Source organism: Opisthocomus hoazin, chromosome 15 (genome assembly GCF_030867145.1).
Source record: "Opisthocomus hoazin isolate bOpiHoa1 chromosome 15, bOpiHoa1.hap1, whole genome shotgun sequence".
NCBI lineage: Eukaryota > Metazoa > Chordata > Aves > Opisthocomiformes > Opisthocomidae > Opisthocomus > Opisthocomus hoazin.
Genome location: NC_134428.1, coordinates 6674622 through 6701514, shown reverse-complemented (window position 1 = coordinate 6701514; position 26893 = coordinate 6674622). Strand labels below are relative to the sequence as shown.

Genomic DNA, 26893 nt, shown 5'->3' with positions numbered 1-26893 from the left:
TGGCTGGGTGTGTGGGACAGCATGGGCAGGTGTCTAGAGCAATGGGCACCCCCGGTGTGTTTTAAACTCACCCCTGAACAAATACAGAATCCAGACAATCTGGTAAAATATCTGAAAAAAGTGTGCTGCCACCCTGGGAATTCCAGAGAGACACAAATCACCGCAATGTGCTGGGGTCTGGCCCATGCCTACCAAGCCCTGTTCAACACTGTTCAGTGCCCTAAAGGGGAAAGGGGGGGAAACGAAGCAGCAGGCACTGTGACTGGCGCTGCCCCCCCAGCTGGCCCTGCAGCCCCTCCAGCCCAGCAGGCAGTCACAGCCCCCCAGACCAGCACCGCCGCTGCCACAGCTGCAGGGTCTGCCTCGGTTTCCCTGGCAGGCACAGCAGCTGCTCCAGCCCCAGCTCCAGCTGCAGGCAGCGTGGCTGAGCCCAGTGACCAACCTGTGCCGGTAGCAGTCGCCCCCGTAAAAGTAAAGAAAGACGCAAAGAGAACAGATCGCTCCGGGAGGGATGACAGTGAGCCAGGGTCATCACGGGAGATAGAGACAGAGATCATCACCGGGTCCCTGTCCCTGGGCGAGCTGCCAGACATGCGGAAAGATTTCAGCCGCCACCCAGGTGAGCACATTGCCACCTGGCTGCTGCAGTGCTGGGATAATGGGGCCAGCAGCTTGGAATTAGAGGGCAAGGAAGCCAAGCAGCTGGGATCCCTGGCCAGGGAAAAGGAACAAATCCTCAGCCTCTGGAGGAGACTTGTGTCAGGCGTGAGGGAGAGGTACCCCTTCAGTGACGATTTTGTATGCTATCCTGGCAAGTGGACCAATATGGAAAGGGGTATTCAGTACTTGAGGGAATTAGCTGTGTGGGAGCTGGTTTACTGTGACACAGACGATGAGCAGGTACCCACAGACCCAGATGAACTCCAGTGCTCACAATCCATGTGGAGGAAGTTTGTGCGGAGCGCACCCTCCTCGCATGCCAACTCACTGGCAGTTGTAAACTGGAAAGGTAAAGACGCACCAACAGTGGATGAGGTGGCTGTCAGACTCCGACAATATGAGGAAAGTCTCTCTTCCTCCCTTGTCTCAGCCGTGGAGAAACTGGTCAAGCGACTAGAAAAGAATATGTCCTACTCCCCACCTGTACGGGCCAGTGTCTCAGCTATTAGGGGCAAGCGTTTCCCTGCTCAGGAGAGGGAATACAGAGGCTATACACCCCGGGGCACCCTGTGGTTTTACCTGCGTGACCACGGAGAGGACATGGGGAAGTGGGATGGAAAACCCACCTCAAGTCTAGAGGCACGAGTACATGAGTTGCGAGGTAAAACAATCACAAAAGGGGATTCTGTTAGGAAAAATGCCACTCCTGTTTCCAGAAGCCAGCTCACCAGACCAGGTAGACAGTTTGACCTGGATTCCGATCCTCTGGAGGGGACCTCCAAGTCATTTTTACAGCAGGTGAGCAGCAAGTTCTCTGACGAGGATTAGAGGGGCCCTGCCTCCAGCCAGGTGGAGGAAAGGGACAACCGCGTTTATTGGACGGTGTGGATTCGGTGGCCTGGCACGTCAGATCCACAAGAGTATAAAGCTCTAGTGGACACTGGTGCACAGTGTACTTTAATGCCATGAGAGTTCAAAGGGTCAGAGTCCATTTGTATTTTGGGAGTGACAGGGGGGTCCCAAGAGCTGAGTGTACTGGAGGCTGAAGTGAGCCTCACTGGGCAGGACTGGCAGCAGCACCCCATTGTAACTGGCCCCGAGGCTCCGTGCATCCTTGGGATAGACTATCTTAGGAGAGGCTATTTCAAGGACCCAAAGGGGTATCGGTGGGCTTTTGGCATAGCTGCTGTGGAGACGGAAGAAATTAAACAGCTGTCCATTTTGCCTGGTCTCTCAGAGGATCCTTCCGTTGTGGGGTTGCTGAGGGTTGAAGAACAACAGGTACCCATCGCGACCACAACGGTGCACCGGCGACAGTATCGTACCAACCGAGACTCCCTTCTCCCCATTCATCGGCTGATCCGCCAGCTGGAGAGTCAAGGAGTGATCAGCAAAACTCGCTCACCCTTTAATAGTCCCATATGGCCAGTGAGAAAATCTACTGGAGAGTGGAGACTGACAATAGACTACCGTGGCCTGAATAAAGTCACACCACCGCTGAGTGCTGCCGTGCCAGAGATGCTAGAACTTCAATACCAGCTGGAGTGCAAGGCAGCCAAGTGGTACGCTAGAATTGACATTGCTAATGCATTCTTCTCCATCCCTTTGGCAGCAGAGTGCAGGCCACAGTTTGCTTTCACCTGGAGGGGCATCCAGTACACCTGGAATCGACTGCCCCAGGGGTGGAAACACAGTCCCACCATTTGCCATGGACTAATCCAGACTGCACTGGAAAAGGGTGAAGCTCCAGAACATCTGCAGTACATCGACGACATCATTATATGGGGCGACACAGCGGAGGATGTTTTTGAGAAAGGGGAGAAAATAGTTCAGATCCTTCTGAAAGCCGGTTTCGCAATTAAGCGAAGTAAAGTCAAGGGACCTGTGCAAGAGTCCAGTTTTTGGGAATAAAATGGCAGGATGGGCGCCGTCAAATCCCAATGGATGTCATCAACAAAATAGCAGCTATGTCTCCACCAACCAGCAAAAAGGAAGCACAGGCCTTCCTGGGTGTTGTGGGTTTTTGGAGGATGCACATCCCAAATTACAGCCAGATTGTAAGTCCTCTGTACCACGTGACCCGGAAGAAGAATGATTTTGAATGGGGCCCTGAGCAACAACAGGCATTTGAACAAACTAAACGGGAGATAGTTCATGCCGTAGCCCTTGGTCCAGTCCGGTCAGGGCAAGATGTTAAAAACGTGCTCTACACCGCAGCTGGGGAGAATGGCCCAACCTGGAGTCTCTGGCAGAAAGCACCAGGGGAGACTCGAGGTCGGGGGTTTTGGAGCCAGGGATACAAAGGATCCGAGGCCCGCTATACTCCCACTGAAAAAGAGATTCTGGCAGCGTATGAAGGCGTTCGAGCTGCTTCAGAAGTGGTCGGCACTGAAGCACAGCTCCTCCTAGCACCACGATTGCCGGTCCTGGGCTGGATGTTCAAAGAAAGAGTCCCCTCTACGCATCATGCCACGGATGCTACGTGGAGTAAGTGGGTCGCTCTGATCACCCAGCACGCCCGAATGGGAAACCCCAGTCGCCCAGGAATTCTGGAGGTAATCATGGACTGGCCAGAAGGCAAAGATTTTGGAGCATCGCCAGAGGAGGAGGTGACACGTGCTGAAGAGGCCCCACTGTATAACCATCTGCCAGAAGAGAAGAAACAGTATGCCCTGTTCACGGATGGGTCCTGTCACATTGTGGGGAAGCAGCGGAGGTGGAAGGCTGCTGTATGGAGCCCTACACGACAAGTCGCGGAAACTGCCGAGGGAGAAGGTGAGTCCAGCCAGTTTGCAGAGGTGAAAGCCATCCAGCTGGCTTTAGACATTGCCAGTCGAGAGAAGTGGCCAGTGCTCTATCTTTACACCGACTCTTGGATGGTGGCCAATGCCTTGTGGGGGTGGCTGCAGCAATGGAAGAAGAACAACTGGCAGCGCAGAGGCAAACCTATCTGGGCTGCCCCATTGTGGCAAGATATTGCTGCCCGGCTGGAGCAGCTGGCTGTAAAAGTCCGTCACGTGGACGCCCATGTCCCTAGGAGTCAGGCCACTGAGGAACATCAAAACAACCAGCAGGTAGATCAGGCTGCTAAGATTGAAGTGGCTCAGGTGGATCTGGACTGGCAACATAAGGGTGAACTCTTTATAGCTCGGTGGGCCCATGACACCTCGGGCCACCAAGGAAGAGACGCGACATACCGATGGGCTCGTGACGGAGGGGTGGACTTGACCATGGACACCATCGCACAGGTTATCCATGAATGTGAAACATGCGCTGCAATCAAGCAAGCCAAGCGGGTAAAGCCTCAGTGTATGGAGGACGATGGCTAAAATATAAATATGGGGAGGCTTGGCAGATTGATTACATCGCACTGCCACAAACCCGCCAAGGCAAGCGCTATGTGCTCACAATGGTGGAGGCCACCACCGGATGGCTGGAAACCTACCCTGTGCCCCATGCCACCGCCCGGAATACCATCCTGGGCCTGGAAAAACAAGTCCTGTGGCGACATGGCACTCCCGAAAGAATCGAGTTGGACAACGGGACTCAGTTTCGCAACAGCCTCATAGACACCTGGGCCAAAGAACACGGTACTGAGTGGGTGTATCACATCCCCTACCATGCATCAGCCTCTGGAAAGATCGAACGTTACAATGGGCTGCTAAAAACCACTTGAGGGCAATGGGTGGTGGGACTTTCAAAAATTGGGATACCCATTTAGCAAAGGCCACCTGGTTGGTTAACACCAGAGGGTCCACCAACCGGGCTGGTCCTGCCCAGTCAAAACCTCAGCTCCCCATAGAAGGGGATAAAGTCCCTGTAGTGCACATGCGGAACATGTTAGGGAAGACGGTTTGGGTCAGTCCTGCCTCGGGCAAAGGCAAGCCCGGCCGGGGGATTGCTTTTGCTCAAGGACCTGGGTGTACCTGGTGGGTAATGCAGAAGGATGGGGAAGTCCGATGTGTACCTCATGGGGATTTAATTTTGGGCGAGAATAGTCCATAAATAAATTGTATAAAGTTAATTGTTAAATAACCCTGTCACTGTCTGTTATCACTGTTATAATTGTTATATTTTGTACCAGTAGTAGCATAGTAAGAATCGTCCAGATTAAAGAAGGATGGACTTTTTGATGAAAACCTAGCAGAGCACAGCAATGATGGAACTGGACCTGGTTTTCAACAACTAGCATCCAGTAACTTCATCAAAATCAACATCTCCTGCAGACTGTGGGCACGGGCCGCACCAGATACATCAGCCGTGAGCTCCGGATGCAGCAAGTGACCGCCCATCACCACACATCACCTCTCCTGCCACGGAAGACCATTACGACAGATGGAGCCCGAAGTCATGGATTAAATGAACTCAATGGACACTTTAGAGTGATGATCCATAGACTAAGGGAATGATATCTGGAGACAGGAGAAGTGGTGGTGATCAAGTGAACAATGGGGGACCTGGGCATGATGTAGATGGTATGGAATAAGGGGTGGATAATGTCCTGGGTTTGGCCAGGGCAGGGTTAATTTTCACCGGACTCCAGGAAGGGGCACAGCCGGGGGGTGGGGGCTGACCCCACCTGGCCAAACAGAGCCCGGTATTCCATACCATGTGACGTCACGCTGGGTTCCGGTGGGGGGGGGGGGGCGGTGCGGCGGGAACTCACTCGTGGCTTGGGGGGACACGGCGCCGGTGCTGTGCGCGAGAGCAGCTGTCTGGGTCGTGCGGTTCGTTGTTGTGTTTTCTCCTTATTTGTACCGTTGTTGTTCCTGTTTTCCCTCTGTTTGCTGTTCTGTTAAACTGCCCTTATCCCGACCCACCAGTTTCTGCCTGTTTCTTTTCATTCTCCTCCGCATGCCAGCAGGGGGAGGGGCGGCCGCGTGGCGCTTTCGTTGCCGGCGGCAGCCGAAACCAGAACAGTCTTATAGAGGAGAAAACAAGTGCAAGTACGTGACGTGATTTACCACGATGCCACTTCAGCTCACTGTCAGAGTGGAAAGTGGAACTGGCTCTTTGAAGTCCCGGTCCTGTTCCAGTTCCCATTCCAAAGGACCAGGCTCATCCGAGAGGTCTTAAGCACTTTCAGATTATTAAATATGGGGTGCTACATACCGTCTTTGTTAAAATTCAGCAGTAAATGGGCTTTCATCAAGTACCTGATGCCTTGGCTAATACCTTATTGTTCCTGAACACAGCCTAATCAGAAGCAAACAGATGAAAATTTACCTTCATGGTCACGGAGCCATCCATCTTCTCCAGCTCACCAAGTAACGCTGACAGCAAGGAGGACTTTCCAGCACCCAGCTGGCCAACTACAGCAAGCAAGGAGCCTTGGGGCACGGTAAGATCTATCCTATAGAGAAAAGATTACTCTCTTATCACCTTTTAGATACACTTTCTGCAAAGAAAGTGACCAAAATTCTTGCTATTATCTTGTAGCAATAAAAATGTACCAGCTAAATCCCCTAATTTCATACTTGAGGCCTTGGTTGCACATGGTTACTCTTCCTGTCATGCTGACTTTTTGCAGCAGAACAGGACTCATCCCTTCAAAGACACCTCCAACCAGAAAGTCTTCATCCATGTTCCCGAGTGTCAAACCCAGATCCAAGACCCAGGTCCCCACTCTGCAGACAGGCTAGCCCAAAGCACTGAATATAAAACGTTCCTGAATATCAGAACTTTTCAATACGGTTTCCTCTCTAAAATTGCAATGCCTTTTGAAATAAGCATATAGTGATGTCATGCATAGTATCTGGATACCATCAATTCTACTTTGTTCACTTAAATTACTGTAGTTTCATACTTGGACAAGAAAATTGTGTAAAGAAAGCAGTCCCCATGTATTAAGGCAACATCCAGATACAGGCATCTTCCTATTTATGTGCTCCCAAGCATAAAAGCAAGATTACATTTTGTCTGACTTTATAATTTTCAGAATTCAACATTGAATATGAAGCAAACTCAGAAGCCTCTAGATATTCCACACTGGTTTCACTTAGGCCCTGAGGAATTAGTTCATTCAGCATCCACCCTGACCTACAGAATTAAGATGACTAAGGGTAAGTCTGTACCTTCTAAGACAAGGAGAAGCTTCTTTGCTCCAGCAAAAAGTCCCATTTCTTATGGTGATACTTGCCTGTACTAAAATATAAGGAAAAATAGAACGCTTCTAAATTCAAATGTAGGTATAGAAACATCTCGATTTATGTGACTTTATATTTCAGTGTGTGTATTTATATTACATAAAAAGAACATTAAGTATGAAAAGAAGGGGTTAATTATCGGATTAGATGTCATCGTTAGAAATAAATAGGCCTGAGAGATAAAATTGCAGTAAGGGCCAAACATTTTTCTCTTGACTGTGGTAAGCGCCCTAAGAGTGGAAGCTGAACAATGGAAGCCTCTCCTTTTACAAGACAACAATGCTAATACAAAAGCTCACCACAGTCAGAAGTGTTTCTGTCTGAGCTCTCAAAATTCAGTTCTTCCAGATTCAGAAAAGCTGCTAAGCGGTTTAAAGAAACTTTGGCCTGAAATGAAACAGCACACAAAAGAATAAGATTTAGAATACAAAGGAAGTGAAAACCCAAAGTGAAGCCAACTTGAAGACCTACTTAGAATGCTGACTAGGTGCTATGTTGCAGATGCTGTAGGCCTAGATGGACAAATGCAGCTCTTCCTTATGTTAACTGCCTTTATTTCTACTTAGCTTAGCAAAACCCCATATTCTTCTCTGTATCTTCTCTTCTGTTCACACAGTGAAATTGGTGCTTTTTTTCTCCAATTCATCCTGCGATATTTCCAGTGATTGCTTCTGTACGTGAAGAATTGTGACAGTCTTCTTAGGGTGCAAGAGGTAAGTGCAATTGCCCAATTTCTTACTGGACAATGACTTGCTTTTCTCTCTAGCCTGGGCTAGCAGGGTTTCCACTGATCTCCCATGGAGATTTTGCTCCATCTGTTCTGATTTCTGTGATTAAAAACAGAACTGGAAGCACTTCTGAGATCTAACGGTACTCATGATTGGCTCCAAAACACTTAAGAGTTGTTCTTGGTAGCTGTTTTGTCAACGTATGGAGCCTTTCTGAAAAACAATGCTAGAAAATACCTTTAGCTGCAAGTCCTTGCACGTCACTGTTTCACAATAGCAACTAAATAGCTAGTCCTGACGTTCAAAGTCCAAAGAAATCCCTACCTTTATCTGTTAATGGTGATATGTAAAAAAACAGTTATGGCCAAAGAAAAAGGAACATAGCCTGCAATTAACCTGGACAGCAGCATTTATGGAGAATGGCAGGAAGGAGTGCGCAGTGTTGAGAATGTTGATCAGTGTTAAAGATACAAAGGCCTTCTGAGCATCCAGGACGTGTGTATTATCCACCAAGGTGTAGACAGCAAACATGACAAATGCAATCTGAAAGTGAGCAAAGGAAAAGCAAACCATTTGCTTGAGACAGGGAAGAGAATGGTTCAAGGGTAACAGGCCCCTTCCTAAAGACTCGAATCCATTGAGTCAAATCCAGGCTATCACCCATAGACGTGGTATCCATGCTGCAAATATCATAGGCCAAAGGTCTTGCACATTGGTGACAAAACCAAGTCTGATCATTTGACATTTGTTCTGCTTTAAGGAAGTTTTGGTGCTGCAGCCACAGCAAGGTGAAAGCACAGCCATTTCCCATTGAAAACACATACAGCTGAGCTGCAACAGCAAGAGCAAAAGTGGCATGTGCAGCTACTGACTATGCCATGAACTCTGTCTAGCTGGAGGTCTCCAGGTGGTTCTTGCAAACTGGGCTCAGTCTGCCTGGTGCACACTGCCAGACCAGGCGACGTGTCCATGAAAGTTAGGACAGTGTAAATATCTGTGTGGCTGATTCCACTGGGGCTCAGCAATTCCTGTAAGACCACCAAGTCCTCCAGGCAGACATCTTCTTTATCTGTCCCACAGGAAAAATTTGTCCAGACAGGAGTACAAAGAGAATTGGAAGTAATAGCATATTATACGTAGGAAGGTGAACCACTCACTAGGAAAGTCGATGAATGGAAAGAAGCTAGAGATGCTGAGAAGAGAGTTTGAGATCTTTTTAGGGCCTGAAGTTCTTGCTTCCGGATACCAAGTACTTTCTCTATGAAGGTTTTCTCCCAGCCATACAGTTTGATTACTTTAATGTCATTGAGAATGGTACTGGTGAGTTTAGCCCGCTCATCTTTATGTTTCATCTGGGTCTCCTGTAATAAATGTTTGAGTTTTATCATTTAATAGGTTGAACGTTTAACAGTGCAGTTATTCTGAAAAACCACCTTATTCCTGCTTATGAATTCTGAATAAATTTCCCTGCAGTTGACCTGTGTTGCTTATGAATCTTCCATGCTGGGAAATATTTTGCTTTTCATCTTCAGGGCTTTATTTTTATTGGCAATACATAAAAAACACAGAAAAGGTGGGCAAACAAGGTAAAAGACTGAACATGCAAGATCTTACTCTAAACTTCAAGAAGCTTTGCAGGCTTCGACTTTTCCTATGTTCCTTCAGATTGTCATGGTCAGCATGAATAATAAATATTAAGCTACAAATTGTTGTAAAATGTTAGTGATATGCTTCAGTACAATACGACTTTTTTTTCTTCAACCCCCCCACCCCCACCCCCCAGCCTACTGTAATCATCAGTAGCCTTGGGTTCCATGTGATCCTTATCTGGAAGAGCATGGCAGCCCTTAACTTAGATTTAAAAGCAGTAGCCTAGCATAATTCGAGTCAGTAAGCCACTTTATTTTTATGAACCAAAAATGTACCTGAAACTGACTCCTCTTCTTGGTGATCACAAAATTCAGAGGCAAAAGAAGAAGGAATACAGCAATTGAAGCCAAGGCAGAGGGCCCAAGAAGCTGCCAGGAGAGAAAAGGAAAGAGGAAGAACTTCTGGTGATTATTAGAAATGAATTGACTGTTTTCCATTACCCCTTGCTTACCTTCCCTCTTACTTGAACTTATGCCGAACGTCCCTCATGGCTAAGACTTTAATCTTGCTTTTGCCTTTCCTGGGAATTGTGCTCCCTAAGCACTGTGGACTGTTAACTTTCCAGGCAGGGTAACTCCTGTCATCATGCTCTACTGATTTTATTTGCTTCCCTTTTAGGAACTATATTAGCGTTGAAAGCAATCCAGAAGCACACTGGCAGTTCAGATGATGTCTGTCTCTGCCCATCTCTATTCTTGGATGTGTTAAGGAGGACATCTTGTGGCTGGCACGAGTGACCCAAAACAAAACCAGGTTTTGTTTAAAAAACAAACCGAAACTCTCAACAAACTAAATAGCCCAGCTTGTCTGAATTTACATCAACTAGTGAGATGAAATGGTAGCATTATACTGTGCCACATAGTCTTGGAACACCTCTTGGATACCAGGGTTCATAATGACTTGCATATCAAAATAGAGTTTGTTTCTTATAATTTAGTTACATCTCTATAGATGGCTAAAGTTTGCTAGAGAGGTGAGTGCTGGTATACACAGAGAGATAAAGGTATTCTCTACACAAATGGTCTATGAACGCTAGCAAATAAAGTGTTAATTATGCTTCAGCTACATGCAACCACATTCAGCTTGTCAACATTGCTAAAAAAGGGATGATGATTTCTCAACAGTCTATAGCACGGCTACTAATTTTCCAAGGTCATAATATCCTGCCAGGCACAAGGCACAGTCCATCCTGGTTAGCAAAGCAAGGTCTCAAAGGCCTCTGAAAGCTCCTGGGAATCAACTGTTTCTATAGTGCTCACACTTCCACTTAGTGTGTTGCTAAAAACATGGACTAAGAAATGGGGCTTTATCCTGCTGAGAAAATGCCATACATTGAATTAGGGGAAAAAAAGGATGTTTTAGATAATGATCCTTTATTTCTCATCAGGTTTTGCTCAGTCCTTGCTAAACTCCTTCATGCCTATGAAATTCAATGTATCCAATATTCTTTTTTGAATATCGTGTAACTGTTTCAAACTGTTTCACTGATCTTGTGGTAACCAGGCTTCAGGATGAAGTATGTCAAGTTGCCATTGCAGTCCATTCCGCTTTATGTTCTGTGACTATGCTGAGAAGCCGGAACTGGACTCTCAGCTTGCACTGGGCCACCACATTTTGGTTGAAAAGAGAGGTGCCAGAGGAAAATCTGAGGCAAAAGTTTATCAGTCAGCTCAGAATAACCATACTCACAGTCTTTTCCCTAAAAGAGACTGAATACTGAATGCTGACGGAGCCCTGGCCCAGGCTGCCCAGAGAGGTTGTGGATTCTTCTTCTCTGGAGATATTCAAGACCCGCCCAGACGCGGTCCTGTGCAGCCTGTTCTAGGTGACCCTGCTTCGGCAGGGGGGTTGGACTAGAAGACCCACAGAGGTCCCTTCCAACACCTACCATTCTGTGATTCTGTGATACATAGGTGAGAAGATGAAGTGAAAGATCAGGTAAGGATTCTATACCAATAAAAATATCTTCTAAAAAGAAAAGTGAATCCACATGCTATAGAGCTAAGAAAAATATGGCCATTTCAAGTTACTCAGACCAGAAAAGCTCCTTTTTCCTTTGATACCTAGAATACAAAGGGATTGATAAGTATTTTCATCATATTTTACCTGCCACAAGAAGATAAAGCAGATGATAATCCGAATAGGAGCAAGCCAGACCCCATTAAAATAGATAATCAGATCCATTAGCTTTTGGACATCAACAGATATGAGATTGACAATTTCACCTACTGTTGCTGCTTTCCTTGATGCATTTGACATAACTAGGATCTAGACAGGGTAGAGAAGAAATGAAAGTCATCATCAGCCAACTGTTGTGGTCCAAAAATCAAGCAACTTTCTTTTCCTTATAAAGAAACAAAAAAAGGGATGGAGAAAAATGTCAGATCCTAGGCACTGAAAACACACTGTTCCTTGGGATATGTGACTTCACTTTAGGATGAAGAATTTACTTCTTTCCCCAGCCATAATCTACATCATAAGAAAGTTTATGTTGCTTTTTCCTCTTTACTTGACTTTTCCTCCACAGCTAAGATCTGAAAAACAAATAGTAAAATACCTCCCACATATTATTCAGAGATGACTATAGCACAGAATTACATCCTAAAAGTAGTTTCTAATAACATCTCCCCTGATACTGTTAAGAACAACGTACCAACATTGTTGTAACTGCTAATGTAGGGCTAGAAAAAAAGGAAACTGAAAAGGCTCACCTTTCTGTACACAAGCCCTGTTACTGCAGTTTTCAGTCTCAGCCCCAGAACAAGACACATGTACATATATCGTTGTTCAAAAAGAGTCTGGAGACAAGCCAAAAGGAACATAGTGAAGGCATAGAAATAACCATGCCAGCTAGCTGCTTCTTGATCTTCAATGAACTCCAGGAAAAGGCTGCAAGACATAAGCAAAATGTTGATGAATCCATGCAGAACCGATGAAATATCAGACACACAAAAATGCAGAAATACCAGGGATTTTTCTGTATTGTCTCTGGCTGATGTTTATCAGTAAAACTGCAGAGGAGTTGGAAAACCTGCTCAGTGTCCTATGTCTTATAATATCCTGATTTTTGACATTTAGCCACACTTGGTTTTGAAGCAATCTCTGATCTCAGCATCTTCTCAGGGGAGACCTCATTTTCAGTGTTAAGGATGGCTCCCGAATTTCATGAATTTGTCAGAAATATGCAAATTGGGAGCCATAATCTAAGGAAGTCACTGACATTTCCAGAACTTCTCGTAATCTTAATGACTAAGAAGTGATTTTGCCCTTGAAAATCAACTGTAATGCAGGTTTGTGTTGTACCAACGCAATCCACAAAGCAATATGTCAACTGACTAAAAAAGCTATTTAAGATGTCTAGGATGCACAGATGTACTCTTTATAATTAGTCAGGGAACATGGAATCTTAAGACTACAGCAAGTGGCTGACAGCCTGTGCAAATCATGTGGTATGTAGAACCACCACATGACTCACTCCTGTTCTAGTACAGTTGTCAAAAGGCTTAGTGCAGCCTATCCTTTCCACTGTTGGAATGCAGCAGTGGAGAAGGCATGCACAGCTTTAGACAGTGGTTCTTTTTTTTTTCCCCCCACTAAATTGACTGTGGTCTTAGCACAAATGATAATCCAGCTCTTTTCATCAGCACTAGGAGACTTCAAAAGAGAAGTATTTGTGTGTCCATACGCATCTGTGTGTGAGCTCATGCACACATCAATCTTGTACGTGTGATAGAAATACATTATAAATACGCACATACCTCAGTAACTTTGGGATGGAGAACAAGAAGACATCACAGATAACTAAGCAGACAGTGCTGAGAAGGAAATAGGTTCCAAACATGCTCCAAAACACTTTCAGTAAGAGCCTGCTCTGACTGTGCTCCAATTGCAGTAGAGCCTCTGTCTCTTCAGCTTCTGCTATGCCAGGTTCACTCTTCTGACTCTTTTTAAAGGTAGCAGACTCAATTTTTCTAAAGAAACAATGAGAAAGCTAGCTGCAATTGGAGAAAGCTTGGGAATCTCATGCTTTCAAAAAATTATTAAATATCTCACATTGCGTCTCATGCCATGTCCAGTATAAAGGCTCATTGAAAAATGATCCCTTTCACAAAAAACGTACAGTTCCATGCTTCCAGAAATGGAATGATGTTCTCCAGCAGATTTCAATGCTTAAAATTAGATTTTGCACAAAGGAACTCACTCACTGAGCACTCACCCCAAGTTTTCAAAGCAAAGTGTTACTTGGACCATTTTATATATGCTGTCCTTTTCTTCTTGTTTAACAGACAAATAATTTAGTGGGATTGAATCCTTCAACCATTCTCTTGTCCAGGTAGGAGGCACCTAGCAGAGCTTATGTTCAGAGTCTGAATATGTGCTGAACCAGTCTGTCTAGTATTCTGTGGGGAATGGAGGGGATTAAAGCCTGTTCTGAGATCGCACACCAGCACCTGTACTTGTTTATACAATCCAGAAACAAGAGAGAAACTGCCCAGCTGAGCCCATGACACACTCTCTAGATCAATTACTCACTGCTGGGTTCTGCTATGACACTTCTTCCACTCTCTTTCAGCCCAGGTAACAATTTCTTCAGACGAGTCCTCTTTTCTCACCGGCCACAAGTCATCCACCCCCAAAGACTGCTGACAGCCTTTCCGGACAAGCCTGGAGAACACACAAACTGCTGTAAGGTAAGCACAGAAGGATTTGTTGTGCATGTAATGTTTTCAAAACAGATGGCCTTTAAGTTAGTGCACCACAGTGAGCACATAGGGACTGACTTACACAAAACACTACTTGGGAATATCCTTTCCCAGAATAAATATGAATGTTCAGGAACAGCAGTATTGCTTCAAATCCCTATGTTATCTTCTGTCAACATTATGAGGATTTGCAAGTAAGCCCTAATTTCTAGTCCATACTCAGAGCTGGGTCTTGAGCACTGGGGGACAAAGTTCAGTTTAACTTACTCTGTGGCTCACTGAAACACAGATGAGACCTTATCATAGCAGACTTTAGGCCCAAGGCATGCAATCATTTTACTTCTGCATGCTAAGCAGCAGGCTGGGCCAGCATCCTCATTCACTATTGTCCCCTTGCCCTTGTTATGGGAAGGTCTGGCAGGCAGATAGGGCTGTGGTTGGCGTGCAGTGATCTTTTGAGATTGCTGAGGTCTATTTCAAGATCAGGAGGGCGCTGGAAGGGGGAAGATAATTAGCTAGAATCACAAATTTGTGCTTCGAACTACTTTGAGAGAAGTAAGATAATTTTCTTTTAATTTGATCTTGTTAGAATACCTCAAGTCCCCACAGAAAGAATTTAAATCCTCACTGCATAAGCTAACTTGGGGGCTGAGAGATTTCCTACTGGCAGTCATCTACACCCTCTGTTATGCTGCTGCTTTTTTCTGATATTCTAGCAAAACCATGTCTTCTTCTGTGTTTTCTTACCCAGAGAACCACCAGTATGTGATCTTGGAAAGAAAAGAGGTGCTGGCTTCTGGACACTGATTCTGATAGGAGGAAAAACATGGGTGATATTTATATATAGAAAAGGGCATCAGTCAGATTAATATAATCACCTTTTGTGCTTCCCCAGGAAAAACAATCAAAAAGTTACACGTCCCCCATTCATTGACCCTGATGGCGTAAATGTATTGTGGAGGATCAATGGAATCCGGAGACTTTGGAGAATTAGACTTTGAATAATGTCTCAGATGGAGGAACAAAGAATATCATTCTTCATACCCAAAGACATTTATTTACTGAAGCACAGAGCTCTGTCATACCTCAAATAGAGTACTGCTCACACAGGAGAGCATGGGGAAGCCACATGAGCCCTATCTACTGGTTTCAATGAAAATAAATGTGACTATGGATAGAAGAGGTTTTTAGTTTTTCAACACATACATAGAGAGACAAAGTACTGTTATCCCAAGTTCTGCTGGTTACCTTTTAAAACCTTTGGCCTTTATACAGAATGATGCATCTTACATCTCCCAGATACTCGTGTTTCTGTGTATCCCCGTAAATTTAAATTCCTGTTTGAACAATAAAGCAATGCATTATGAAAAGCTATGTTATACTTACAGGATTGTTGACAGCTTTAGAGAAGAAGGGAGGGTGATCAACTAAGCAAAATAACACAAGTTCTCCTAGCACCAGGCTAGCATAAAGGTAAGTTGTAATGTGGCGGAAATGGTCTTCCAGGAAGCCCTATGAAATAGAATGCTGTTAAGAATGAGGTAAAAACCTTCATGTGAAATCAGCGGAGAAAGATAGCTACTCATGTTCTACTACCCATAAGCTCTGCGTTTTGGTTCAAAGCATGAGGCACGTTTATTTCAACTGTAGTTATGTAAAGCTACTTAAATAGATAACTCCTGAAACTGGCATATCAGAAAATGCTAAATAATGGACATATTTGTTATTTATGGTGATGGTTTTATCGTGAGGCTTCCTAGCAGTCTAGTCAAGCCAGATGTCCGCATTGCGTCATGATTCAGGGAACTCTGTGTGCTCTGAGGGATAGAAGCTCCTTGCTCACCTAGTGGATTTGTTGGTATAATAAAGCAGCTGCCAGTTTTTATTATAAGCGGTGTGTCTAAGGGGCTCCATGAAGGGCACTCTGATTAATTTTGTGAATGAGAAAGACAAAAACCAAGGAAAAAGTCTGAGCATTTTTGGAACTGCATTTTGGAAGAAAGAAGTGGCAAAGTGTTATTTCTACAAGGGGCCTAGTGCCTAAGTATCATTCAACCCAGCAGCACCAAGCAAGTTCCCAACTGTCTTTTGTATAATCGCCGCATACTTTTCCTCTATTACTTAAACACACAGGTAACATAAACTTTTGTTTATTCTTTGTTATGATGGAAAGGTACAACTGTTCACCTGAGGAATATGGTCACTGACAATAAGTCTCAGATGTGTAAACCCAGCCAGCACTCCTCCACAAATACCCAAATAACAAAAATGTATAATGTATCAACATACTTATGCTGATACAAAATCTGGCATAAGGCCAGTTTTTAGTGACAGCATTTATGTTCATTTTGCTTTTATTCATATATCAAGTCTGCCAAGCTCTCAGAAAACCACACTGTCTACATTGAGAGGGATAACACGGATGGAGATGACAAAGTGTCATCAATCATTTTTCTCAGCATGTATCTTAAAAGAGGAATTTGATTCTCCACCTCACAATCAATGAGGCAAAAAGAGCCCTGTTAGAGACTCCACACCCCTGCACATTAAAGATACGTGATTTCACTTACTCTTTCCAGGGTATGTTGGACTTTGGAACTAAACATCACAACTGCAGCCATGAATGAGAGCAGCCAGTAAATCAACAGGATGCCTGAAGATTGGATGCCCATCATTCTCTCCGCTTGGGTAAGGAACATGGCAAGGATCTGTGAGGAAGTACAAATTTCTCCAAATAAATAACTAGCTATGGAATACTAAACATCATTATCAAATTAATCGATACAATAGAGAAAAATCAGTTATGTCTTTCCCAAACATTTCAAGGTGTTCAGAGCTGCAGTATTGTTCCTAAAAGGCTAAAACTGAAAAGTATTATTTGCAATTTTGTATTAAAGAATGTCTCTCCAGAAAGGGCAAGTAATAAAACTACAAGTGGGCCAACAGGCTGGGAGGATGTAGACTACAAAGATGCAATGACAGAAGGGGAGAATAGGCATCTAGGTTGAACAGAAAATCCGATTTCTTTCTAAACCATACTAAATCGCATACTGTGGATATGAGAAATTAGATCTTGTCTTGTTCTTGTGAGACCTCTTTCTAAACACTACTGCTACCTCGGCTCTTGCGAGGTGTACTCTGCCCACAGGGCTCTATGCCGTAGCTGTAGACCCAGTGGTCTGCCCGAACTCCAAACTGCTGCTGTGTCACATAGCAGAAACTCACAAAGCGCACCTCCAGCCTTCTGCTCCCCATCAGCCATCTGTGTGCTCAAAAATACTGAGAAACACGGGAAATGCAATATCCACCCCGTCCACCCGAGGGGGGCTAAGCTGGGCCACATGCAGACAAAGGAAAAATTACCATTGTGATCCCCACCATGGCAGGGCTAATGAAGAATGCTGGAGCCCGTGGGATTCCATGGCTTATTTCCCACAGTACAAAGAAGACATTAGAAAAACACAGTATTGCCAGGATGAATCCAAGGACCTGGGGAAGAGACAGCAAATGCACGTTGGAATGGACTGAAATGGTGATGGGACAAGCTACTGAACTGAATGCTACAAGCAGCCTGGGTGGTAAGACTGGAGAGGTGGAAGAGCAGGTTTGAGATTGAGAGCATTACAGGAAGTAGTGGGGAACCGAATGGAAGTACAGGGGACAATATCTTATGACAGTTCTTCCTAAAACTTTACTTGATTTATACTGAACTGACTTTACTGCAGTCAGTAAATGTCAAAGCAAACACAGATATGGATCACCAGAAAAGAGTTAATGATTTAGGAAAATTAAGTTCTTCATCGAAGTTGTGATAATGTTAGGATCAAACCCCATCCTCCACCGTTACCATTTTGGTTTTGAAGATGTGGGACATCCTGATATAGCCTTTGTTTTTGCGCCGAAGATACAAGTAGTAGAAAGGAAAACAGATCCAAAGATAGGCACAAGGGATCCAAGCAATGACTGTACTCTCAAAACACCAGGTAATTCTTGGGGTGTTTGTATACCATGTCTGGTTCCAGTCCTGTCACAGAATCAACACAGAAGTGAAACAGTAAAGCTATTGTATGCAGAATTTCACCAACTAATGCAAGTTGCTAATGCTACAACTGAGATCTACTATAATGTTAGAGGAATTTGATTTAGGGTTTCAAATGTAAAAAACATTTGGCAACAGAGGGGCTGCTGGAGAATAGTAAGGTGTCACAGGTGAGAGAGGGAGGGAGGGAGAGAGGGAAGGATGATTCAGCAGTAGCATTTTGGAGGGAATGGAAGTAGAAAGAGGGGAAAACAAAAGGTTGGAAAAGTGAAAGATGCCAAAGAAAGGACATCATGTGTCACAAACAGAGAGAAAAAAATGAGAATAAATTTAAATTATTGAATGTAGAGTGAGAAAAAGAAATTTGGGAATGAAAAAGATTATCAGCATTTGCAAACCCTCAGAATAATCAGTAGGGAATGACTGGTGAAATGGAGATTAGGAGGAAAGAAATGTCCTAGTGCATAAACTGCATCACAGCTGCATTTCCTCAGCTGTATTTATAACCCATTTGTAATTTTTTTGACTGAACAAATAGTTGGATCTTATGTGCTAACATAATAATACTAAAAATACAGCAACTGTAGATGAACAGGTGAGGGTATTTTTTTCTTCAGCAGCTTGTGGAGATGGGTCGAGTCCTTTATGTGGAGGATATGATGCAAAGCAAGGCTACAGGAATCACTTTATGAAAAGAGGAAGCAGATAATGGATCACAAATCATTATGGGCATTTATCAACCTTGAGGATGGACTGATCAACACATCAGAGCCCTTTCAAAGGTATTTTTGTAGTGGGTCGTTCAGCAGATACTTTCTGAAGACAATAAAGGGACCAATTTCCACATCCTTCCAGCCGTGCAGGGGACTGCCGCTCCCATGCAGCTCTCACCAAATTCACCGTCGCTGGATACAGACCTGGGCTGTTCTCTCACCGCGGTGAAAGCTCGTCCCTGGGAGGCAAAGTCCGCAACACCAGTCGCGCCTGGTGGAAGCAGGCGTCGCGGCTCGCCCGGCCTTCCTCAGGCACCGCGCTGGCAGCCGCTGTCCGCCCGCAGCGTCCGCGGGTGCCCGGGTGGGGCGGCCCCGCGGAGCGGCTCTCCCGGCCCCCCGCCGAGGCCCCGCGGGCCCGGCCGCCGTCATCGCTCGCTCCCTTCGCTCCCCCTGCGGGCCGCTCGGCCCGGCCCAGGCTCTGACAGAGCCTCTGAGGGGCGGCCCCGGCAAGCGGGACGGGGCCGCGGCGCTCGCTCGCCCACGCACTCACCCAGAGCCCGGCGGAGCCCTCCCGGGAGCCGCACAGCGAACCGCCCGCCCCCATGGCGCCCGCCGAGCCGCCGGCGGAGGGGCCGGGTGCGGCGTCGCGGCTGGGCTCGGCAGCCGGCGGACGCGGGCCGGCTGCGGCCCCGGACCTTCCTCCCGTTCCCGCCGGGCGCGCGCAGGACTGGCGGGAGCCCCGGGGCGCCCCGTCCCGCCCCTGCCGGGGGCGGCGGGCAAAGTCCAGCCGGGAGCTCCAAGGGCGCGCGTCTGTGTCGGCGCAGCGCGCCGAGGCGGAGCCCGCCGCCCGCGGGATGGGGCCGGGGGCTCCCGCGCCTCCGCCTCGGCCCAGCCCCGGCGGGCAGGCGGGAAGCCAGCGGGTACTGCGTCGTCTCGCCGGGAGGTAGCGGCGCGCTGCATCACGCGGCAGCGACACGAAGGAACTCGGGAAAATCGCCGGAGAGGGACCCGGGGAGCATAAGGGCAGGCGGCGGGGGTTGGACAGCCCGCGGCAGCGAGCGGGCCCGCAGCCCGCCGGGGCGGCAGGGGGCAGCACCCACCGGCCCGGCCCGGCTCTTCCGGCAGCGCGGCGGGCGGTGCTGAGTCAGGGGGGTGGTGGCGCGATGTGGGGCCGGGCGGCGGCGGCTGCGCTGGGTCAGGGGGGTGGCGGCGCGATGCGGGGCCGGGCGGCGGCGCTGGTCTGCGCGCTCTGCTGCGCCCTGGCGCGGGGCTCCGAGGACATCGTGGTGGGCTGCGGCGGCTTCGTCAAATCGGATGTGGAGATCAGCTACTCCCTGATCGAGGTGGGCGCAGCCCACCCCCCCCCTCCGGCCGCCGTGCCGCCCACCCCCCGGCTGTGCCGGCCAGCCTCGGGGGCTGGCTGCGCGGCCCCCGTGAAGCCCTTTTGCCCCGGCCGCTGCTTGGGTTGGCTGCGGTGGCGGTGTGGTTTCGGTGGAAGTGGGGCTCTTCTGTCAGCGTTTTCTTTTGAGCCCGGGGCTGGGTTCTTTACCGGTTTTGCTCGGCAAGGTTGTAGCCTTCTTGCAATAGAGTTTCTCCCTGTTACCCCTTGGGGAGACGTGGGTGCCGCTGTGTAAGAGCAAGGGTTAGAGAATGGCTGGTTCCAGCTTTGCTGATGTTTTTCAAAATATATTTGTCTTTTTTTGTTTGTTTCTTTTAGATTAAGTTATATACAAAACATGGTACTCTGAAATACCAGACCGATTGCGCTCCAATCAACGGGTATTTCATGATTCCCCTCTATGATAAGGTAAGAAACTGAAATACCAGTGCTGTCTCCTCTGTGCTGGAAGCAGGAGCTGCCAGCAGATTAAATGTCACAACACCACCCACCCATGACACGTTTGAATCAGGAAATAATTTAGTTTGTTTTGGACCAAACTTTCAGCTGTTTCTCTTTGTAATGCAGCCATTTTGTTTCTCAGTGCTAAGTATGATCTTGAGGAAAGCCGGGTAACTTTAGCTGCGGTGTTACTTTTGTGTGATTTATCTGTATGACTGCACCATTGGGAGCCTGAGTTACTGCCAACAACCGTGTGCTAGAAGCTGTACAAATACTGCATGAAAAGTACAGGTTCCTACAGAGTACAGATAAAGCTTTTGGTTATCTACCTATAGAAATGAAAATAAATCTGAATGAGAAAGTGTTTTAATACGACTGAATTGAAAATAACTTGCAAGAGTAATTGCAGATGTTAAAAGTGTCTTAAGAAAATAATGATACAGGAAGCTCAAAATGTATCAGAAGTTTGATATGTATTTAGACTGGAAAAACGTTTACATTCAAATTAAATACAAGCTACCCTCAGATGGTCTAAGTGTTTTGCTCTTTTGAAGAGCTAGGTAACTTAGGGATCAAAAAGAAGTCCTTCCCTTCCAGTTCTAAGAACGTAAGATGCTTTCTGATCTCAGGGATTTCATTCTTAGGTCTTTGAGCATTTCCATGCATGAACTTCAGAACATATGTGGTGCCCACTGATTTAAAGAGGAACTCTGTGTAGATTAATACCCTTTTGGTGCAGAGCTCTTAATAGGATTGAAATTTTGTTAGCCCATGTTTGGGCAGAATGATTGAGTCGGACCTCCTAGTGGAAGTACTAAAGGCTGATTTAGAGCACATCTGTTGGGGCAGGTAGAGACAGATCTGAGCACTTTGTAACACTGAGCTGCTTCAACATGAGCCAGGTTTGGTCTGGAAGTGGTATAATGATACATAAGTGTATGATAATACATAATTTTTGCTCTTAGCTGGCTGGATATGAGCCCAGAATCCCAGCCTGTCTGGGCAGATGCAATTGCTGCTTTCAACAGAGTATTTTAGGTAGGAGGAAAGGAGAATGGAATACTTGAGTCTTGTGTTGTACAGCAGAACGGCTACGACTTGGTCACCATCACAGAAATGTGGGACAGCTCGCATGACTGGCATGCTGTCATGGGTGGCTACAGACTCTTTAGGAAAGAGAGGCCAACAAGGAGAGGTGGTGGAGTTGCTCTATATGTGAAGGAGCAACTGGAATGCATTGAGCTTTGCCGTGGAGGGAATGAAAAAGGAGTCAAGAGCTTGTGGGTTAGAATTAAGGGACAGCCTCCTATGGGTGATGTTATTGTGGGTGTGTACTGCAGGCCATCTGACCAGGAGGAGGAAGCTGATGAGGCCTTCTACAGGCAGCTGCAAGCAGCCTCACAATCACAGGCCCTGGTTCTCATGGGGGACTTCAATCACCCTGACATCAGCTGGGAAGACCGTACAGCTAGGCAGGCGCAATCCAGGAGGTTCCTACAGAGCATCGATGATAACTTTCTGATGCAAGTGGTGGAGGAACCAACAAGGAAAGGCGCTCTGCTGGACCTTGTACTAACAAACAAGGAGGGACCAGTTGAGGAAGTCAAGGTCGGAGGTAGATTTGTCTGCAGGGACCATGAAATGGTCGAGTTCAGGATCCTGCGTGGAGGAAGCAGGGCGATAAGCAGGATCAAAACCTTGGACCTCAGGATGGCTAACTTTGGCCTCTTCAAGGAGCTACTGGGAGGAATCCCGTGGGCCAGGGCTGTCGAAGGCAGGGGGGGTCCAAGAGTGCTGGTCGCTGTTTAAACGTCACTTGCTCCATGCTCAGGAGCGGTGCATCCCCCTGAGAAAGAAATCGAGCAAAGGAGGCAGGAGACCTGCATGGTTGAACGAGGAGCTTCTAGCGGAGCTCAGGCGCAAGAGAAAGGTCCATGGAATATGGAAAGAGGGGCAGGCCACTTGGGAAGAGTACAGGAACGTGGTGAGAGCATGCAGGGATGCAACGAGGAAGGCCAAAGCCCACCTGGAATTGAATCTAGCAAGGGATGTCATAAAAAACAAGAAGGGCTTCTTCAACTACATCAGTAGGAAAAGGAAGACTAGAGACAATGTGGGGCCGCTGCTGAATGAGGCGGGTGTCCTGGTGACGGAGCATGCAGGGAAGGCAGAGCTACTGAATGCCTTCTTTGCTTCAGTCTTCAGTGTCAAGGCAGGCCCTCAGGAATCCCAGGCCCCGGAGGTAAGAGAAGAAGCCTACAGAGAGGATGACTCTCCCTTGGTTGAGGAGGACTGCATGAGGGATTGCTTAAGCGATCTGGACGTCCACAGATCCATGGGCCCCAATGGAATGCACCCACGAGTGCTGAGGGAGCTGGTGGATGTCATTGCTGAGCCACTCTCCATCATCTTTGAGAGGTCCTAGAGGACAGGAGAGGTGCCTGAGGACTGGAGAAAGGCCAATGTCACTCCAATCTTCAAAAAGAGCAAGAAGGAAGACCCAGGGAACTACAGGCTGGTCAGCCTCACCTCCATCCTGGGAAAGATGATGGAGCAGCTCATTCTAGAGGTCATCAACAAGCAAGTGCAGGAACAGAAGGTTATCAGGAGTAGTCAGCATGCATTCACCAAAGGGAAATCATGCCTGACCAATCTGATAGCTTTCTACGATGACGTGACTGGCTGGGTAGATGAGGGGAGAGCCGTGGATGTTGTCTGCCTAGACTTCGGCAAGGCTTTTGACACAGTCTCCCATAACATCCTCCTAGGGAAGCTCAGGAAGCGTGGGCTGGATGAGAGGTTGGTGAGGTGGATTGAGAACTGGCTGAATGGCAGAACTCAGAGGGCTGTCATCAGCAGCACTGAGTCTAGTTGGAGGCCTGTAACTAGTGGTGTCCCCCAGGGGTCAGTACTGGGCCCAGTCTTGTTCAACTTCGTCAATGACCTGGATGAAGAGTTAGAGTGTACCCTCAGCAAGTTTGCTGATGACACAAAACTGGGAGGAGTGGTGGATACACCAGAAGGCTGTATTGCCATTCAGTGTGACCTGGACAGGCTGGAAAGTTGGGCAGAGAGGAACTTGGTGAAGTTCAACAAGGGCAAGGGCAGGGTCCTGCACCTGGGGAGGAACAACCCCATGCACCAGTACAGGCTTGGGGCGGACCTGCTGGAGAGCAGCTCTGCGGAGAGGGACCTGGGTGTCCTGGTGGATGACAGGTTAACCATGAGCCAGGAGTGTGCCCTGGTTGCCAAGAAGGCAAATGGGATCCTGGGGTGCATTAGGAGGAGTGTGGCCAGCAGGTCGAGGGAGGTTCTCTACTCCCCCTCCCCCTAGTGAGGCCTTATCTGGAGTACTGTGTCCATTTCTGGGCTCCCCAGTTCAAGAAAGATGAGGAGCTACTGGAGAGAGTCCAGCGGAGGGCTACGAGGATGAGGAGGTGACTGGAGCATCTCTCCTACGAGGAGAGGCTGAGGGAGCTGGGCTTGTTCAGCCTGAAGAAGAGAAGGCTGCGAGGGGACCTTATAAATGCTTACAAATATCTGCAGGGTGGGTGTCAGGAGGACGGGGCCAGACTCTTTTCAGTGGTGCCAGCGATAGGACAAGGGGCAATGGGCACAAACTGAAGCAGAGGAAATTCCGTCTGAACATGAGGAAGAACTTCTTCCCTCTGAGGGTGACGGAGCCCTGGCCCAGGTTGCCCAGGGAGGTTGTGGAGTCTCCTTCTCTGGAGATATTCAAGACCCGCCTGGACAAGGTCCCTGTGCAGCCTGCTGTAGGTGACCCTGCTTCGGCAGGAGGGTTGGACTGGGTGACCCACAGAGGTCCCTGCCAACCCCGAACATTCTGTGATTCTCTGTTCTGAATTTTTTTTTTTCCCCATCCTTTAGCTGAATTAAAAGAAGATCAATTAAGACAGTTATTGCTCTTTTATTTTCAGGGGGATTTCATTCTCAAAATTGAGCCTCCCCTAGGGTGGAGTTTTGGTAAGTTCTCGTATGTCTTCTTACAATAGGTCAGTGTATCTGCAATGCGGGACTTAACTATGTCTAATTTGCAGTTGGCAGGGAAAATCGAGTGCTTTTCAAAAAGAGATAAGCCCTACTGAATGGCTTTAATAACTAAAATGTACTTACTGTACCAGAGGATAATAAAGCTAAAAGGTAGACTCTGTCAAAGTAACCCATGAACTGATTTGAAGGAATGTGATTTTTTTTGGCAGAAATGTCTGCAATGGGAGGAGGAAAGAGGATTTTTGACATCAAGATTTGTGGGTGCTTTGACTTTGCTGTGGCAAGGCTTCCAGAGCAACACTTTTGTGCTTTAGTTAATGCATTTCTGTAAGAATTTTGTAAAGCTAAAGTAGAATTGCTTCATGGTTGCTGTCTCACTAACTACCACACTGTTTCATTGTTCTTCCCCTCCAGAACCAACCAGTGTAGACATCCATGTGGATGGCGTTAATGACATTTGCACAAAGGGAGGTGATATCAACTTTGTGTTCACAGGATTTTCTGTGAACGGAAAGGTTAGACTCTTATTTTTACTTATTCCATGTTATGTTAATTCTGCCTTCATAAAAAACATTCTACTTCAGGTCTGCAATTTATTTTTATCCATTTACATTCTGGTTTCTCTTCGCTTTGACAGGTTCTCAGCAAAGGTCAGGCATTAGGTCCTGCTGGAGTCCAGGTTGTACTGAGACATGCTGGCAGTGACATAAACATACAAGCAACTGTTACACAACCTGGAGGAAAGTGAGTGTGGGTGGTGCATACTGTGCATTTACACAGGATTCTTTCAATTCTGCTGTGTTGACTGGAATTACAGTAGTTCTGAAATATTTTTTTCTAACGTGTAGAGTCTGAATTGTTTTTCTGTAAACAAGTGTTTGTGACTATTTCTGGAGAGACATCACCCCTTTCTTGCCTTACAGGTTTGCTTTCTTTAGAGTGCTTCCTGGCGAATATGAAATCTTTGCATCTCATCCTACCTGGATGTTGAAAGAGGTTAGAGCCTACAAAATTTCTGGTTAAGCTGTTTAGTGAGGGCAGATCTGCTAGACCTTGTCTTGATCAACTAGTGTGAGGAAGGGTTTTTGTGAGTGGACAAGGGTAACGGAGTTTTTCATAAACTTAATTGAGGTAGTCAAGAGACTGCCTCGTGCAGGCCCAGTTTGGAGATAATGGAGCCAGGCAGGTAAAATGACTGGCAAATGAGCTCTTGCTTTTGGTCATCTAATTTTGCAGGAGCTTGAATGTTACAGAAGATGCTCTAATCCTTCCCTTTCAGACTGCTTGCTTTCTGAGGAGCTCTGAGATCCTGACCAATTCCTAAATCAGTGAAACAGGAAAAATACTATTTTGCAAAGTATCTTTGCTTTAGTGTCTTTGTGTTTTGACTAGCCTGTGGACTCTCTTTGAGCACTGCTGCTCTGGCCTCTGTTTCTGTTGTTGAATGTATAGCTTCTGACTGTTATTTAGGTGCTGTGAGAGAGATCTAATGCCTACTTTTGATGAAAATGTATGTGTTTCTGTATTTCAGTCAAACACAGTGGTACGAGTGACAAGTTCTAACGCTTATGCTGCTAGCCCTCTGGTTGTTGCTGGCTACAATGTTTCCGGGTCAGTAAGGAGTGATGGAGAACCAATGAAAGGGGTCATGTTTCTGCTTTTCTCTTCTTCCGTCACTAAAGAGGTAACGGTGTATCAGTACCTTTTCAATATGAGTATGGACATAAATAAGAAGTAGCTAAATAGCTTCTAGATTCATAGTGCCCTGTTAGTAATCTCTGTCCTTCATTGAGCTTGGCTTATAGAAAACATAAACTGCACAACCCCTCAAGCTGTTTTTTTGTTTGGTTATTTTTTGAATTTTTTTCCAACAAGGCCCCTGTAATACAACATTTGTGTACATGCTGAGTTTCCACATGACCTCCATGGAATTACTCAGATGTGTAACACAATAGCTCTCTGTTAAAATGCTGTCAAAATTGAGGCTTAAGGTCTACATATTTTTTCAGACACAAGAAATTAGAAAATTCTTTTAATTTCGACTCTTTTGAACTCTTCACTATTGTTCTCAAACAATCAGGTTCCTCAGCAATCAGGCTATTAAGGGACATAGAAGACTAAGACCTGAACAGAAGCAAGCATCAAGTGCAAAATATAATATGGTTCACAGCATGTTATTGATCTATATATTCTTTGTGGGTCAGCAGGGTCAAGGGCTACAATTTTAAGACAATATTCTTCTAGTTACACCTTTTCGCATGTTAAATGTTCATTAGTAAACATGTTCCCTCGTGAAGATGACACTCCTCCGTAGTGAAAGACCAGCTTCTGGCACAAGACAGAAGATGTTGCTAGACAAATCCTGAAATTCTTTGTACGGTAGATGTAATTTGTCTTCAGCGC

The 26893-nt window shown here is 46.5% G+C and overlaps 2 protein-coding genes across 2 annotated transcripts in view; one reads left to right on the top strand and one right to left on the bottom strand.

The window, feature by feature from the left end:
* LOC104331057 (multidrug resistance-associated protein 1) overlaps window positions 1-19298 on the bottom strand; it is a 41313-nt gene extending 22015 nt beyond the window's left edge. Inside the window, exons 1-16 of the mRNA XM_075436961.1 lie at window positions 19190-19298; window positions 17735-17911; window positions 17251-17376; window positions 16458-16595; window positions 15274-15399; window positions 14635-14696; window positions 13718-13849; window positions 12943-13155; window positions 11896-12073; window positions 11291-11452; window positions 9460-9552; window positions 8692-8895; window positions 7931-8077; window positions 7106-7193; window positions 6735-6804; window positions 5887-6013 (exon numbers count right to left, since the gene is read on the bottom strand). Of these exons, the coding sequence (XP_075293076.1) occupies window positions 5887-6013; window positions 6735-6804; window positions 7106-7193; window positions 7931-8077; window positions 8692-8895; window positions 9460-9552; window positions 11291-11452; window positions 11896-12073; window positions 12943-13155; window positions 13718-13849; window positions 14635-14696; window positions 15274-15399; window positions 16458-16595; window positions 17251-17376; window positions 17735-17911; window positions 19190-19243 (2097 nt within the window). The 5' untranslated portion in view covers window positions 19244-19298. The remainder of the gene's footprint in view (window positions 1-5886; window positions 6014-6734; window positions 6805-7105; window positions 7194-7930; window positions 8078-8691; window positions 8896-9459; window positions 9553-11290; window positions 11453-11895; window positions 12074-12942; window positions 13156-13717; window positions 13850-14634; window positions 14697-15273; window positions 15400-16457; window positions 16596-17250; window positions 17377-17734; window positions 17912-19189) is intronic.
* A 522-nt stretch (window positions 19299-19820) lies between these two features.
* LOC104331015 (BOS complex subunit NOMO1) overlaps window positions 19821-26893 on the top strand; it is a 34487-nt gene continuing 27414 nt past the window's right edge. The window contains exons 1-7 of the mRNA XM_075436962.1: window positions 19821-19982; window positions 20357-20446; window positions 24418-24463; window positions 24905-25005; window positions 25128-25234; window positions 25414-25486; window positions 26022-26174. Of these exons, the coding sequence (XP_075293077.1) occupies window positions 19854-19982; window positions 20357-20446; window positions 24418-24463; window positions 24905-25005; window positions 25128-25234; window positions 25414-25486; window positions 26022-26174 (699 nt within the window). The 5' untranslated portion in view covers window positions 19821-19853. The remainder of the gene's footprint in view (window positions 19983-20356; window positions 20447-24417; window positions 24464-24904; window positions 25006-25127; window positions 25235-25413; window positions 25487-26021; window positions 26175-26893) is intronic.